Raw genomic sequence first — 18,107 nt, 5'->3', positions numbered from 1 at the left:
GAGAATCCATTCTCCCTAGCAGCTAGGACCTTTTAATCACCCTGGAGCCAATACCCTCCCGGACCCTGAAGCCGAAGAAGGCACCTCTGGTGATTGCACATTTGTAACTACACTACAGGGTTTAAAAGCAATTGTGTTTAATGTCTGATTTTCCCTGAAGACTTGGGATACATTCACAGCCAGTACAGCTACTGGAAAAATCTGTTAACTTGTCTGGGGATGGAGCAGGAATCCTCCAGGGGCATCTCCATGAAGCTCTCCTGGAGGTACTCTGAAAGCCTTTGCAGAAGGTTTCTGGGGAGGGCTGCCACCTGCCTTATTTCGTCCTCCACGGTAGGACACTTAACTACGCCAAGCCAGTAGCAAGTAGTCTGGAATCATTGCGGCACAAAGCATGGCAGCGAATGGTCTTGGGTTTTGGTCGCATTCAAACAACATTCGGTCTATATCTTTCTGTGTTAGCCTCAGGAGAGTGATATCATTCATGATCACCTGGTTGAAATAGGGGAATTTTTGTAAGGGAACAGTAAAAGGACCCCGGTCATGCTGGGCTGTTTGCGCTTGGCTAAAAGGGATCATCCCTGAGAATAGCCATGTGGCGGGGTGGGGGGAGTTGTGCGCTGCCCATCCACCTGAAAACCACAGCCCCTCCTTTTAAATGGCAAACCCAACCAGCATTGCTTGCTATGGGAAAGGAGGATGCTGCAGTTTGAAACCATTCCCACATGTTATGAAAGCGGAAGAAGCCAACCCCGCATACTCTTTGGCTACCATGGCTGCCTGGAAACTGAATTCTGTTGCCCAGCCGTGTGTGATGTGTCACCATACCAGCAGGCGCTCCATATAAAAGGCAAAATGCGACCTTGTACCTAAAGCACGTGTACTGTCTGCTGTGAATTGCTTGATTCACTGTGAAAGAGTCTCCCTTTTGTTCTCTTCTTAAATACTATTCTTCCTTTTTATCCCCCCCACAGGTGCAAATGTTTCTATGCTCCCCCTATCATCTCCATTCCAGAGGTTATCGCAGATTAGAAGGCGAAAAAATGCACTCGTGATGACGTTTTCCGAGCTCATACAGTCCTCCTGCACTGATAGGGCACAGCTGAATGCATGGAGGCAAACAGTGACAGAGTCCAGTAAAGCATACAGTGAGCGTGATGAGAAGAGGCAGGAGGCGATGCTGAGGCTACTGGGGGAGCAAACAGACATGCCAGAGGATGGCCCAAGCAACAGAAGGCTGTCTTTCAAACAGTTTTGATTTGTTGGTGTCTGGCTGCTCAAAATCAGCTGCCAGGAGATTTGTCTCAACCTCCCACCTCACTATAAACGTCTCCCCCTTACTCTCACAGCTATTATGGAGCACACAGCAAGCAGCAATAACAATGGGAATATTGGTTGTGCTGAGGTCTAACCTAGTCAGCAAACAGCACCAGTGAGCTTTTAAACGTCCAAATGCACATTCTACCACCATTCTGCACTTGCTCAGCCTATAGTTGAACTGCTCCTTACTACTGTCCAGGCTTCCTGTGTATGGCTTCATGAGCCATGGGCACAAGGGGTAGATTGGGGTCTCATAGGATAACTATTGGCATTTCAACATCCCCAACAGTAATTTTCTGGTCTGGGAAGTAAGTCCCTTCTTGCAGCTGTTCAAACAGCCCGGAGTTCCTAAAGATGCAAGCGTCATGCACCTTTCCCGGCCATCCTACGTCGATGTCGGTGAAACGTCTCTTGTGATCTACCAGTGCTTGCAGCACCATTGAGAAGTACCCCTTGTGGTTTACGTCCCCTTGCAGTTTACGTACTGGTTGGCAAGGTGGCCCAGTGCCAAGATAGAGATATGTGTTCTGTCTATCACCCCACCACAGTTAGGGAACCCCATTGCAGCAAAGCCATCCACTATGACTTGCACATTTCCCAGAGTCACTCCCCTTGCTAGCAGAAGGTTAGTGATTGCATTGGCTACTTGTATCACAGCAGCTCCCACAGTAGATTTGCCCACTCCAAATTGATTCCCGACTGACCGGTAGCAGTCAGGCATTGCAAGCTTCCACAGGGCTATCGCCACTCATTTCTCAACTGTCAGGGCAGGTCTCATTTTGGTATTCCTGCACTTTGGGGCAAGGGAAAGCAACTCTCAAAGTTCCAGGAAAGTGGCCTTACGCATGCAAAAGTTTCTCAGCCACTGGGAATCATCCCATACCTACAACACTATGCGGTCCTACCAGTCTGTGCTTGTTTGCCGGGCCCAGAATCAGCATTGCATTGTATCAACCTGCCCCACTGCTGCCATGATATCCCAATTGCCACATCCCATGCTTTCAGGAATGTCTGTGTCCATGTCCTCCTCACAATCAGCCTCGTGCTGGTAGCTCCTAGCCAGGTTCTGCACATACTGCAGGATAATGTGCGAGGTGTTTACTATGCTCACAACAGCAGCAGTGAGCTGAGTGGGCTCCATGCTTGCCGGGCTATGGCGTCTGCATGGGTAACCAGGGCCAGCCCCAGGCACCAGCATCCCAAGCAAGTGCTTGGGGCGGCAATCTGCAAGGGGCGGCAATCTGTGTGTTTTTGCCCCCAAGCAGTGTGCCGAATTGCTGCCGCCGATGGCGGGAGCAGTCCGTGTGCCGTTAGGGCGGCTCGCATGTTTCCATGGCGGAGGCTATTCGGCAGCAGCTTCTATGTTCATCTGTGCGTGGCAGCACAGCTTCTGTCTTCCATCTGAAGACAGAAGCTGTCGCCGTATTGCCGCCGCCACGGAAACGTGCGAGCCACCCTAACGGCACATGAACTTCCCCCGCCATCCGCAGCAGCAATTTGGCGCACTGCTTGGGGTGGCAAAAACAGTAGAGCTGGCCCTGTAGGTAACCCAGGAAAAAAGGCGTGAAATGATTGCCGTTGCTTTCACATAGGGAGTGAGGGAGGGGAGACTGATGACGTACCCAAAACCACCCCCCGACAATGTTTTTGCAACATCAGGCATTGGGAGCTTAACCCAGAATTCCAATGGGCAGCGGAGACTGCGGGGACTGTGGGATAGCTACCCACAGTGCACTGCTCCATGAGTTGATGCTAGCCATGGTATTGAGGTTGCACTCCGCCGACTTAATGTGCTTAGTGGGGACATACACAGTCGACTGTATAAAATCACTTTCTAAAGATTGACTTGTATAAAATTGACCTAATTTCATAGTGTAGACATACCCTCAGGCTTTATATTTATTAGCAGCTAATTTCCTCATTCTCTGCAGCTGCAATTGCTCCAGTCTGCTAGCCACTTTGCAGGTAGGTTCTGTCCTCTGTGTGTGCGCCTCACTTGTTTAATGTTAAGGGCTCACAATGAAATACCTGACACAAAAAGACCCAAAGCAGCCACACAGAATGCTGAGAGGCACTTTTGTTTTAGTTTTAATTGGTCAAGGAAACCTTCTGACATCATAGGAGGCCTGACCTAGGCTACAATTGACTGTAGAATGACAGCTACTCCACAGATCACCTGCGTATGATCTACACTGCAGCTGGAAACAGACCAAACAGCCACTGGATTTTCCTCCACTAAACAATATGGGCTGGATTAGGACTAAAACCTAGAAACGAAAGGCTCACTATCCCATAGCCAATCCCACGAGCCTTCTGCCGTCATCACTCAGGGAAGTTGTTTTTCCTTATACAGAAGAGTATTTGTGTGACTTTTTTCCCCTTTTATCACTTGAAAAACAGGTACCAATGCTATAATGCCTGGGCAAAGTGAAAAGGCCAACCTGTAACTTGGGATCAGTATCTGGTCTGGAGTACAGAAGCTAGACAATTGTGAGGATCCAGAGAAGTGCACTAGGAGGCTGCTGTTTACAACACTGATCTGTCTTTTTGGTCGGTGAAATGCATAGGCCCAATCCTGATGCCTTTGATGTCACTGGCAAAAACTCCAGTTGAATTCAGGCGGTGTAAGGTTGGGCCCTGGACTAGCAATTATTTAAGAAACAAACAGAGGAAAGGCATTACCAATGTACAAGCTAGAAAATGGTTGTCTTCGATCAGGCAGCAGCATAACAGTGCTGTACAATGCAAAGAGCACCGAGCCACAAAGAATGCTTGACATTACACTTCCTTTGATGCTAGGAAGTATGGTAAGAGATCACCCTGGCTTAACCAAGAGACCCTCAATGACCCAAAACTCAAAAGAGAGTCATACAAAAAGTGGAAACTAGGTCAAATTACAAAGGATCAATAGAGGAACAAGCATGGAGGGACAAAATTAGAAAGGCCAAGGCACAAAATGAGATTAAACTAGCTAGGGACATGATGAGCAACAAGAAAACATTTTACAAATACACTAGAAGCAAGAGGAAGACCAAGCAGCATATTCCTATTACTCAATGAGGAGGGAAAGACAATGTGTTAAATGCCTTTTTTGGTTCTGTTTTCACCAAAAAAAAAAAAACCAACTTAGAAGTGATCAGACAACTAACATAGTGAACATCAGTGTAAATGGGACAAGATCTGAAGCTAAAACAGGGAAACAACAAGTTAAGAATTACTTAAACAAGTTAGATGTCTTCAAGTTGGCAGGGCCTGATGAAATGCATCCTAGAATACTTGAGAAATTGGCTGAAGAGATCTAATGTCCTCCTTTGACAAGCCCTGTGGATAGGGGGAAGCAGTAGATGCGATATACCTTGACTTTAGTAAGGCTTTTGATACTATCTCACATGAGCTTCTCATAACCAAACTAGGGAAATATAGTCTAGACAAACCTACTACAAGGTGGTGCTCAACTGGTTGGAAAATCCATACTCAGAGAGTAGTTATCAATTGCTTACAATCAAGTTGGAAGGGCATATTGAGTGGGGCCTCATAGGGATCTGTCCTGGGTCTGGTTCTATTCAATATTTTCATAAATGATTATGGATAATGGCAGAGAGAGTACACTTTTAAAGTTTTCAGAGGACACCAAGCTGGGAGGGGTTGCAAGTGCTTTGAGGACAGGATTACAATTAAAAATGATCTAGACAAACTGGGAAAATTGTCTGAAATAAATAGGATGAAATTCAATAAGGACAAATTTAAAGTACTACACTTAGGAAGGAACAATCAATTGCACAAATACAAAATGGGAAATGACTGCCTAGGAGGGAGCACTGCAGAAAAGGATCTGGGGTTTTTCATGGATCACAAACTAAATATGAGTCAACAATGTAACACATGTTTGCAAACAAAGTGAACATCATTCTGCGATATATTTGCAGGAGTGTTGTAAGCAAGACACGAGAAGTAAGTCTTCCACTCTAATCAGCACTGATAAGGCCTCTTTCAGAAAGACCTAGACAAATTGGAGAAAGTCCAGATAAAAGCAACAGATATGATTAAAGGGCTAGAAAACATGACCTGTCAGGACAGATTTAATAAAATTGGGGTTGTTTAGTTTGGAAAAGAGAAGACTGAGAGGGGGGACATAAAAGGTTGTTATAAAGAGGAGGGTGATAATTGTTCTCCTTATGCACTGAGGATAGGACAAGAAGCAATGGGCTTAAATTGCAGCAAGGGAGATTTAGATTAAACATTAGGAAAAGTTTCCTTCCTGTCAGGGTACTTCAGCTCTGGAACAAATTACCTAGGGAGGTTGATGAAATCTGTGTCATTGGAGGTTTTTAAAAATAGTTAGAAAAACACCTGTCAGGGATGGTCTAGAATAATACTTAGTCCTGCCTCAGTGCAGGGGACTGGAACATATGACCTATTGAGGTCCATTCCAGAGCTACATTTCTATGATTTTATCATTTACCAATACAAAACTATGTTGAAAATTACACTAAATGCCCTAGAGCCAGATCAAGCCTTGTGCAGCTGCAGGCTCCACTGGCCCAAACGAAGGGGGAAAGGGACCAGCCCCCTTCATGGCATTATCTCCCATTCTTCCTGGACATGGTGAGCCAGCACATGTGAGGGGGTGGGATCGGGAGAGGAAAGGATGATGGAAACACACTGTTCCTCCCCTCAACCCCCTGGGGAATCCCACCCCTCAGAAGCTGGTCCAACTATATGAATTTCTGAGATGGTTCCCTAGGCACCTAGGAGATGGAACAATACTTGTTCTCCACTCTTCTCCTCCAACTCCCACTTCTCATGGCAACCAAGGGTTGCTGCCTGCAGAGAAAGCCATGGTGGAGAGTTGGAGAGAGCTGAAAGGGGGCAGATGGACAACATGGAGGCATGGGGTTTCCATATGAATGGCCCTGGCTTCTAGTATCAGAGAATCTGCAATGTCTGGGGTCCAAAGCCCTCACTTTGTTGCAGGCAAGGGGCAGCCCATGCCAAACAATTTGGGGGAAATACCATGATGAGACCTTCCCAATGTTTTCCTACTGAAAGGAGCCCTGTGGGGGGATCCTCATGGGAGGGGACAATCTGGGGTCCCAGCTATAGCCTTAAGAGCCAAATTTACACTGATTTTGCACTCCGAACTCCCAGTGATTCCAGTGGGAGTTTGGGATGTATAAGGAACACAGGATCGATCCCTTAGAGCTTTACTGAAATCCACAGGAAATAATTCAGGACATAATAAACATCTATATTTTTAAATCACTAACCAGGGTTAATTTGCCTCACAATCTGACATGCTTAAAAAAACCATCCTAAGAAATAAAAGAATCATCCCTTTTTATCTGTGTCCACTGAAATTCTCTGAACTTTCTCTAAGCCCAAGATACTGTATTTGTCCCAGCCCTCAGTGGAATTCTTTCTCCCTCTCGCCCCTGGAATGCTGTGAGTCTGGAAGGATTTCTTGGACAGACATTTTTGATTAAAGCCTGTGTTAAGAAGGCTGGCTCAGGGCAGATCAACGCCACTCCAAATCCACTCGGTCAGGAGCAGCAGCAGAATGGAGTTTCGAGGCGCCTGCTTGCTTCTGTGCCTCTTTTGCCTTGTGAAGGTTACAGTCCAGCAAGCTTCCACATTCAGGCAAAAGCCAACGAGCTCCAAGAAAGGTAGGGAGCTGGGACGGTTCATTTGGTGGGCCTGTATTTAACAGCATTTTATCAAAATTATTCTAAAAACGTACAGACTTTAATAGACCATCAGCTTTTTTTTTCTACAGGATTTTTGACCTATCCTGCAGAATTCTATAGCAAGGAAATTTAAATTCTATTGCTTGGTTACAAAAAAAATCTTCCCAAAGTTATTGTCTTCTATTAAATTCTACAGGATGTCCCCATAGTGAACCATTTGTTCTAAAATTCAGATAGCAACATACTATATATATTATCTCTATGTTTCTACATTCTTTGTTTTTTCCTGCATAAAAATCTCATTTTAATGATCCTTAATCTCCCTCATTCCTTTTTAAGAGGAAAATAAAATGACAGAAGGAAAAGAGTTGATGTAAATTCAGAGGCAGACTAGACAGACTATTTACTCCAAGAAATAGAGGAAGTACAGAATTTCGATGATTATATAACTTTAGTAACAAATACCAGCAGTGGTCTCCAAATTCTATTTTAAAACATTTGCCTCAAGTTCTTAACGATTTTTTTTATGTGATAAAAAAAATTATACTTCCATGGCATCTTCCATTCTAGATCCTCAAAACTCTTTAGAAACATTAATGAATTTAGGGCATGTCTGCACTTGAAAATTCATTTGGATTAAGGTCGGGTGTGAATTTAAAGTCCACCAGCTGTTCCTGAAAAACTCCGCAATAAGAGTACCGTGCTGCTGTTTAGCTTAATCTACTTTCAAGCATCCTAAATCCCTTTGCAGTGCCTTAACTACACAACCTTAAACTAACCTAGAACAAGGCACTTTTATTTCATCTTAAATCCCCACACAGAGCTTGATTGGGGAATTATGCCCTGTGCAGAGGAGCCATAAGCCTCACAACACCCTCTGAGGGAGAATTGCTGTCACCCTTTGCAGATGGGGGAAGTGAGGCATAGAGGGGTTAAGACAAGTAACTTCCCCAAGAACCACACACAGTGTTTGTGGCAGAGCCAGGAATAGATGCCAGAACTCCTATGCTTTAGCCATAAAACCATCCTTCCTCTTTTCGTGGTCATATGTTGGGTTAAAGCTACTAGCCATTACATTGCTAGGGAGGCTCCCTTACAAAAGCAGCTGTATTAATGGGAAGTTTCCCACGATGTGTTTTCCTCAAAGGTACCAAAATAATAACTAATGCTTCAGTGTTAATGGAACCCATTAAAGTTAATTGAGCAATGATTAAAGCGGCTCAATAAACTCCTCTTGATGCTTTTGTTTCCTATTCATGACACATGATAATCTCCACTGCTCGTCTTTTATAGGGCTTTCAATGTTGCTTTCCAACTGATCTCATGTAGTAACTCTGCTTACTTAATCAATTCACCATAGCTGGCATTTCCAGGAGAGACCTGGCCTATGGTCTGCATGCACAGATTGTCACATTTGCTTTTACCACATCAGGGTTCCGCATAAAAACACCACCACATTTATGGCAGGATAGGTATAGAAATAGTTTCTTGGAAGCAGCTGTGTAGATACAGTGAATACCACCCCCTTATTGTCCTGTTTGCTGCAACATCAAAGGGATAAAAGCTCAATTATTTCTAAATGAGAGTAACCAGAGTACCAATTAGTAGCTGGTTACAGCAGTTGCAATTACTCTAAGCAAGCCATAGATCAGTGACATTAGTGATAATGGCACATTTAATTACATGGGAAATGGCTTCATTAGAGTGGTAGGAGAGTACCAAAGAAGAACTAAATATTGTTTTATAATCTTATCACTCCTAAAGGCTAGATCACCCCCACACCCAGAAAACCCCACATAGGGTACAGAAAATCAGGAGGGAAATCTCATGGAGTCTCCAGTGGATCACTTCTTTGGTGAGAGTGAGGTATGAAATCCCCATAGATGGACCAAATGATCTGGTCCCCAAAAAGAGACTTCCCATTTTTAACAGTGAGGGTCAATACCCATCTGGAACAGAGATCAGACCAGCTGTTCGTCACAGTCCCTTCTGGTCTTAAAATCCATGAAACTCATGGATCGCTATGGGGCCACTGAAGACAGTGGCCATCCCTGTGGAGACCCTGTAGCTTCTTGCTCCCTCCAACCGCTCTGGCAGGCCAGCTTCTGCAGAGCCAACACTACTAGAAAATTCCCCTTCTCTGGGTACGTCCACACGGCAGCTGAAGGTGAGATTTGCAGCTTGGGGCAGCATATTCCAGCTAGCTTTAATCTAGCTCACATTCTAAAAACAGCAGCAAAGACACAGGCTTCCTACTGAATACGGAGTCCAGTTCATGGACTCTGTCATGACATTCAAAGCCCTCTATGGGACTAGCCCTAGCTACCAGTGAGACCTCTCTCCCAGCATGACCCTGGCCTGTCATGAGAACTGCGCTCCACTGGAGCAACGGAAGTGTCATCCAATGGGGTGTGAGGTGACGCATGCTCATGGGAGACAAGGGAGACTTTCCCAGGAGCTGGACCAAAGCTTTCAAGAGACAACAGCCATTACAGGCCTCAGTCTCTTCAGGACTAAATGCAAAACTCATCTCTCTGATTTGCCTCTCTCAAAAAGTTCTTCACACCCCACTTCAAGAAAATGAACTAAGCCATTGTCCCTATGGGAAAAAAGCAAGAGCACTAGATTTGGAGGGGAAGGAAGGGTACAGTAGTTTGGAGGGGCTCAGGAAGTATGTAGATAGGGATCATTAGATAAACCAAACTAGTTGGCCGAGGGGTGGTGGTGGAGAAAGAGAAAGAGAGAGAGGATCTAACCTTGCTCAGGGCTCCTAGGAAACCTTTGGGAACTGGTTTAAAGTTTTCTCTGAGGTGACTTTCAATAAAAACGTGGTTGAATATGGAGTAATAGGAAAAACAAAATTAAAAACCCTCAGGCTAGTCGGTCTGTAAAGATTGTAAGAGATATGTTCTCCAAAATAGAAATTCTGGGCTAGAGCCTCAGCTGGTGTCAATCACCATGGCGCCGCTAATTTCAATACAACTATGTTGATTTACGCCATCTGAATATGTTTTGCTTGAGTTGCCATTAGTTGCAGTGCAATGTTGTTTGATCTTGTGCTGACTGTGCATATTTTAAATGGAAAACATCAGGCAATAATAAAAAGAATAAACTGGGCCAGCCCTGTGAGCATGCCAAATCTCCCATGTTTGTGTCCTGATCTTCTAAGCCAGCAGGGGCTAGGAGTGCTGCAGGGAAATTGCACTTGACTCCAGAAGCGGGGTGCAGTGGGACTTAGTGCTTCATATTCTTCTGTACTGTCCACCTAGAATGGAAGCCGAGAACAGTGCTGATGGCCTCTGCTGAGCGTCCAGTACTCCATCAACAGTGGGAGAAAAATGGATCCTTGAGCATAGATAAGACTATTTCAGGGACTCTACTGAACACAGTGACTGTTTCCAAAATCCATTCTTCCCCTAAGAATCTTTGCTGTGTGGAATACACTACCTGAAAGTTTTGTTCATTCTCACTCATTGGCAAACTTTGTGAATTCTACAGTTTCTTTAACTACATGTCTAACCATGGTTTCTCACTCAAACTTCAGTATGACCTTACTATTCCCCTATTAGAATTGTAGTGTATGGAGTAAACAGTCTTTAAGAGTCTGAAGAGTGAAACACATAACAGAATACATGAGTTTTAGGAATAGATTCAACTCAACCACACACACAGGAACCAGTGTTTTCTAAGCAGGAGAAACCCATTCCAGGCACTTCCACCAAGGATACCGAAGCTTGATATGCTCTACTAACAAAGCCATACTTGAGAAGCATTACACCATTAGAACATGCTGTCAGCGGGCAGAGAACACTTGCTCAGAAGCTTCTGAGAACATATTAATCCTTTAAATTCTTTAAAGTGTATGGACAGAGCCAGAAGAACTCTGTTAAGGACTTCTTCGACAATTCCCTTCTGTTTGTATTATTGATCCAGGAAATTCATTCAAAGCTAATTGAAATCAATGGAAGGATTCTTATTGACTTCAGTGGGCTTTGGATCGGATCCATAGTTCCACACACTGCCCCTTTACTGTCCCAGAGTAGTAACACAATCAATGCCCCAGTGGGCAAATGCTGTACAGGCAACAGGTGGTAGTGTATAGGCCACTATAATACAAATTCAGTGGCAGGTGGTTATCCTGCAATAGAATGCATTGTGGAACCAGTGTCTTTTAAGGAGTCTTTTGAAGGAGGAGAGAGAAGGAGCTCTGGTTACACTAATAACCTCAATTGCATTCATTAGATGTACATGAGATGTTTGCGTTCATCTCTTGATTTGTTCCACAGATGGTGTGAGCCTCAAAATGATTGAAGATCTTAAGGCTCTGATTGACAACATCTCTCAGGAGGTGGCTTTACTGAAAGAAAAGCAAGCACTTCAGACAGGTAAAGAGCTCATTGATGAATACACAGTTATTGCTTTGAGATTGGTGCTAATTAAAATGTGGTTACAATCTCTCTGTACATGTTGACAAGGGTGTTAAGAGAGGTCCTGGTGTATTTGGGCTAGAATTCCATCATTAATGATGCATTCATGATTAGATTAATGCTATGTGTGGTATTTTTACAACATTTCCAGACAGATGCAGCTGCTCAGACTTTTAATTGCATTAATTGTACAGTATATGGCTCAATAATTCTTTATATGCTGGAACTTCTCATTAAAAATATTGAGAATTTAACAGTGGCACTAAATCAGATGGACAAGATCGGTGAGGTAATATTGTTTATTGGCTCATTCTGTTGGTGAGAGAGACAAGCTTTTGAACTTCACAGAGCTCTTCTTCAGGTCTGTGTAGCTTGAAAGCTTGTCTCTCTCACCAACAGAAGCTGGTCCAATAAAAGATACTACCTCCCCCACCTTGTCTCTCTAAATATCCAGGGACCAACATGGCTACAACAACACAGAAAGCTAAACCAGATGGTCATTTTTCCTTCATCAGTCAGAGGGATAGAATATAGGGGATCCGGTTGTGATGTTTTACTCCATATGTTTATGGAAATATGTTTATAAGTATGAATATGATGTAACTGGAATATGCTTCATGCAAAAGGTCTCTTGTAAGGTATCATTATAAAGCTTATGATCTACTGAGTGTGCTCATCCTATTTGTTTGCATGTATTATTTCTATGTCTGGAGTTAGGATAATAAGATATAAACTTGTATTACTGTCGTAAACATGTTAATTGGAAGCCATTAAGAATCAATGAACTGTGAATGGGTTTGTTTACCTGCAAGCCTTCCTATGTATGTGTCTTCCAGCTACTAGGTAATGAAGAAGGAGGCTTACTGTGACATGTGATCACGTCACCTGAACTGGAATCCATCTTAAACCTCATGCTTTTCCATTTAGAAGGAAGGGTGGAGAATCCAGAGAGACAAAAGGTTCCTGCCTTGTGCAAACGCTATAAAAGGGGGTGGAACAAAACAAAGGGGGCTGCCAGTCATGAGAAATTCCCTAGTTACCACCTGAGTTGAAACTAACAAGTACTGTACCAGGGAAAGGATTGGGCCCAGACTAGGAAGAAGTCTAGTCTGTGAATAGGGTGACCAGATGTCCTGATTTTATAGGGACAGTCCCGATATTTGGAGCTTTTTCTTATATAGGCTCCTATTACACCCCACCCCCTGTCCCGATTTTTCACACTTGCTGTCTGGTCACCCTATCTGTGAAAGAAGCTTATTGGAACATCTCTGAGGCTGAGATTTACCTGTATTCAGTGTCTTAATATATTAGGCTTAAATTTGCGTGTTTTGTTATATTTTGCTTGGTAACTTACTTTGCTCTGTCTGTTATTACTTAAAACAACTTAAATCCTACTTTTTATACTTATTAAAATTACTTTGGTTTATTAATTAACCCAGAGTAAGTGATTAATATTGGGGGAGCAAGCAGCTGTGCATAGCTCTCTATCAGTGTTATAGAGGGTGGACAATTTATGAGTTTACCCTCCATAAGCTTTATATAGAGTAAAACAGATTTATTTGGGGTTTGGATCCCACTGGGAGCTGGGTGTCTGGGTGCTGGAGACAGGAGTACTTGCTGAGCTGTTTTCAGTTAAGTTTGCAGCTTTGAATGTGTGTTTCAGACCCTGGTCTGTGTTGCAGCAGGCTAATGTGTCTGGCTCAACAAGACAGGGTTCTGGAGTCTCAAACTGGCAAAGAAAACATGCTCAGAGATAGTTTCATCACATCAGGTGACAGTTCCAAGGGGGTCTCTGTGACTGAACCCGTCACACCTGTACTTTAATATTTCCCACCGTTTTCTCTTTGCTGTGCAGCCAGCCATCACCTTTTTGTCTGACCCACATTGCAATCAGGTCACTATAGCATATTCTATTATTATGGTTTGTAATACATTATTGCCTAGGGACCCAAATCAGGGATCACAGTCCTGGTGTGCGAGGCAGCATACAGACACATAGCAAAAGATGGTCCCTGTTCCAAGTGTTTACAATGTAAGTATTCCACACTCATATCATGTGAAGAACTTCCATCGACATCAGTGGAAGGTGTGTTGGCAGAACATGCAATAGACTTGAGACCCACAGTGCGGCTTAAAGAGGATAATTTTGTCCCATAACTTCTTTGAAAAAGAATGTGGGTTAGATTTAGGTTTCAGACACAAGTCCAGGTTCAATGGGACTTTAAAAAACAGTTTGAATATTCATATACGGCTCCTATTAGGGTTTTTTTTTTAATAAGGTGCCCAGAGGCTTTCAGTGCTTAAAACTTTAAAAATGTGTAATTTCTACTAACAACTATATCATTGTGAGAGAGTAGAAAGCTTAAAAGTTCTTAGCAATGGGGCAAGGAGGAAATTTTTCTGAAGAGCTTAAGTTATGCAAGTGCAACATTTCTGATCAAAACCTGTGAAAAAGGGAGTCTCTTTCATGCTTGCATAACTCAAACAGCTGCATCAAATATGCACAAGTTTTCCAGAACTCTGCAATGTTGGGTCGAGACCAAGTACGAAAAAGTTCAGCCCATGAGGAATTTGTTTGGGAAAGTTTAGGAGCAACTTAAAACAAAGAGAAATGGGGATTTGAGTTCTTGCTTTCTATGCAAATTTGGAAGGCGCATGCACACAGCTGGGGTTCCACATAACCATGTTTACTAGCTATATACAACCATACAAGGCCTCGCAACAGCTATACCCTGTCAGAGCAGCAGTGTGTGTAAGACAGAGTGGCCCATTATAGGGCTTCCAAATTATTTAAAGGGCTACTGTAACCCACGCCTACTTGGTGTAGCACCCTGTGCCCCTCTAGTGGTACCTAGGCCATCTAGAGCAGTGGTTCTCAACCTGTTGTACTGGTGACCCCTTTCACATAGCAAGCCTCTGAGTGCAACCCCCCTTTATAAATTAAGAACACTTTTTAATATATTTAACACCATTATAAATGCTGGAGGCAAAGTGGGGTTTGGGGTGGAGGTTGGCAGCTCATGACTCCCCATGTAATAACCTCGTGACCCCCGAGGGATCCTGACCCCCAGTTTGAGAACCCCTGATCTAGAGATTAATGAGTCTGCTACAGCCTTAGCTAAAGAGTCAGGTGGTTTTTAGCTCATGCAGTAGAGACTCATGCATTTAGCTCCAGAGGTCCCAGGTTCAACCCCCACCTGCTGATGACCGGGGGCTGTCAGTGATACACTACTACCCAATTTCTATACAGGGTGTCAGAATGAAATTTTGAATTCGACTGTAACATTTGTTACTGATGACCCCTCTCAGGCACTGTCTTTACAACATGTACTTTGTCTTTTTGTCATTTCTTAGTGTGTTTGAAGGGGACTAAAATTCACCTCAAGTGCTTCCTTGCGTTTTCCGACACCAAGACCTATCACGAGGCCAGTGAAGACTGCATCTCCCAGGGCGGCACCCTCAGCACCCCCCAGAACGGTGATGAAAACGACGCGCTCTATGAGTACATGAGGAAGAGCATTGGGTCAGAAGCAGATGTCTGGCTCGGCATCAATGACCTGGCAGCTGAGGGCAAATGGGTGGACATGACAGGCAGCAGCATCCGCTACCGGAACTGGGAGACTGAGATCACCACCCAGCCGGATGGCGGCAAACTGGAGAACTGTGCAGCCTTGTCAGGGGTTGCCATTGGCAAGTGGTTTGACAAGAAATGCAAGGATAAATTGCCGTATGTGTGTCAGTTCATGATTGTGTAACAGCAGGGCTCCTACTGCTGATGTGTAGGCCAGGTTATTCTGTTTGGCATCAGGAATATATATAAATAGCTTATCTATTTGCACATATATACATTATATATATACAAAAAGATAAACTATTTGCAAATAAAGTCATCATGGCCTGGTAATGCGTTAGAGCACATTAGATCTATGCTGCATTTTAATTGGCTAAAAGCTACTTCCAACTCCATAGCAGCTGCATTGTTCTTACTAAGGCATGATTTATAGATATATTTTTTTACATCAGAAATGTACTAGGATGGCTTATGTGATTTAATAAAGAACCAGTGCAACACTCCAACTTTGCAACCCATAGAGTAGGTTACATGAGCCGCATTAAATTGTTGCTGTAGATACTTTTCCTGCAATTCCCTTTCCATCATTGCTGATTTTATCAAGCTATCCATGAACTAATCAAATATTTTCCTCCTGCCAATTCATGGCCCAGTTCTGCTCCCCTTGCTCTGGGAGTTTGGCGTCAGGAGAGACGGACTGAGCTTTCATTCAGTGAAATCAGAATTCACTGTAATCGAGATCAGAATCAGTTTCATGCTGATGAACATGTTGTTCCAAACAGTAGGGCAAGTTCTTTTCCCCTGACTTTGACTTTTAAAATGGAGACTACTTGCAGAGTAAAGTACTGCTGTGATGTTGGCAGGGTTGGGCCCTCTGGACATCCTCATGCGAATTAGAAAGAAGTAGACTGATCTATACAGAAGAAGGGTGGGATTTTCATAAGAACTCAGGGCTGGCCTAAAGTAAATTGATTTCAGTGAAAGTGGTTAGTCCAGGTGCTTCTGAAAAATCCCACCAGGAAGCTTTATTTTGGAAAAAGTACTGATCATTTACTAACTCATTAATTACAATATAGTTTGTTTCTGTGGCCATTGGCTGGGCTCTTTGGGAACCGTAGAGGTATAAAAGATCATTGAATCCCAAGAAAATCAGATTTAGCCACTTTAAGGCTCATATGATCTATTTTAGCAATGGACTGTGTTACCCTAGCTGACTCTTGTCATCTGATTGCATAACTGAAATGCTCTCATATCTGTTGCTTTGGCTTAATGTCCTCACCACGCAGGGCCAGCGTTTCAGCTGGTGTCAATCAGTGTAGCTTTGTTTGCTCCCTGGCTACAATGGAGCTATAATGATTGACACCAGCTGAAAATCTGGTGTCGGTATTTGTTTGCTAGGAAGAGGATTATATTTCAATAAAAACATTTGTTTTAAAGAAGCAATGATGGAAACATAATGGCAGGCCTGGACCATGACAGTTTAATGAGGCTTTGATAAAGTTGTTTTTCTTAAAGTTTGCTGAAATGTATCATTGGTTCTTTAAGTCTGCTGTGCTTGATGATAATCCATTTAGTTGAGGTTACTTATTCCTTGCACTGTCATGCAAAGGCCTCAGATGTAACATGTTCTTCTAAAGCCCATTGGAATAACATTTCAAGTCACTGATTTGTTTATAAACAACATGAGCTGGGTGTCTTTCAGAATTGATAGTAGGAGGGCCAAACAGGAAGACAGTGCATACTTCTGAGCATACTACTGCCAAACTCTCCGCTGTTCACACGACTATAAAATAAATCTATATAGCTTTGCTCAGAGAATGAAGTCAATTGGTTTTAATGGAATGCTTTCTTCTTCAGCGGCTAGCATTTCCTTTCAGAGCCACTCCCCAGACCAGTGTGAGGATCAGAGGCATTAAAGATTGAAAAAAACCTATTACATGGTATGGTTTGCAGGATTCTCCCTTATGTTATCAGGCTATATACACATACTATATATCCCACATGGACAAAGACAAGGCTACATTCAGTGAACCCTTTTATAACAAACTATGATTTCCTTCCCTCACCATAAGGGAAGTTTTACTACAATAGAATGGCCTGCTGGCAAAAGACCCATCTCTGATCCCCTCACCCACCCACAGGAGTGGTGGTAGGGCCTCTGGTCACAAAAGGCACTGGTGGCTTTGGCTGGGGGCTTCTGGAAGGCTATGTCTTCACTCTCAAGAGGAAGCAGCCCTATCAAGGCCAACTCCTCCTCTTTCCACACTGGGAGTAGCTGCAGCAAACAACGGGAACCAACAATTCCTCCTCCTAGGGCAGTGCCTGCTTCCTTCTCCCCTCCCTCCAGCTGAGTAGAGAAGAGACAACATTCTGCCTTAGAATGCAGAACTGAACACCTGCCTGGTGGGCAACAATTGCTGCACTGCCAAAGGGATTAGCACGTGTCACTGTTCAGGGCACTGCATCTGTACTCCCCCTCCATGGTCCGTTGAGGGCATCCACTTGGGCTCCTAGCTCCTCGGCCATCACCTCTCCTGGGCAGAGATCCATGTCTCTCTCCCTCCTGACTGGGGTTTTTCCAGGCTTCACAGCTCCCTGCCTACACTGTGCTATCCCCAGCAAGCCAGACTGACTTAAAGGCCAGAGTCGGCGCTTTTCTCTCTCTCTAAAAGCTATGAACAGCTTAACCTGTGACTGCTGGCATGACACAGCTCTTTATAAGCAAGCACATTTATTGTTAAGATGAAAATATTACTGAGGGGAAAAAAGTTCCTATACACTTCCTAAAAGCTTCCCAGAGGTTACCCCTCAGTCTGATGGGGCCTCAGTAGGCCACAGTCCTTCCAATCCTTCCCAGGAAGGATTGAGGCCCTCCTTGGACAGAAGGTCCTGTCTGTTTCCTGGATCAGAAAGCAGGTCCTGAGTCAGCTTAAACTCAAGTTATTTATCTCTGTTCCTCTCCGAAGACCCCAGTCTGAACCAGTAAATGTGAGCCTCTCCAGGTGGTAGTATTTCTCTGGAGATGTTACAGCTTAAGTGAATTTGCTTAATTGTCCTGAAGGAGCTGTGGTCACCCTCCCCCATGGCATTACATACAATTCCTGG

At 43.8% G+C, this 18,107-nt stretch overlaps 1 protein-coding gene across 1 annotated transcript; it reads left to right on the top strand.

The window, feature by feature from the left end:
• Positions 1–6,719: 6,719 nt before the first annotated feature.
• CLEC3B (C-type lectin domain family 3 member B) lies at positions 6,720–16,891 on the top strand. Its single transcript, XM_039521300.1, has 3 exons — positions 6,720–6,983; positions 11,291–11,389; positions 14,786–16,891. The coding sequence occupies exons 1-3, from the start codon at positions 6,878–6,880 to the stop codon at positions 15,184–15,186; spliced, it is 606 nt and encodes a 201-aa protein (XP_039377234.1). The 5' UTR covers positions 6,720–6,877; the 3' UTR covers positions 15,187–16,891.
• Positions 16,892–18,107: the final 1,216 nt, after the last annotated feature.

The sequence above is a fragment of the Mauremys reevesii genome, linkage group 2 (assembly GCF_016161935.1).
Source record: "Mauremys reevesii isolate NIE-2019 linkage group 2, ASM1616193v1, whole genome shotgun sequence".
NCBI lineage: Eukaryota > Metazoa > Chordata > Testudines > Geoemydidae > Mauremys > Mauremys reevesii.
The sequence above is the reverse complement of the archived record's forward strand: the minus strand, read 5'-3'. Positions and strand labels throughout refer to the sequence as shown.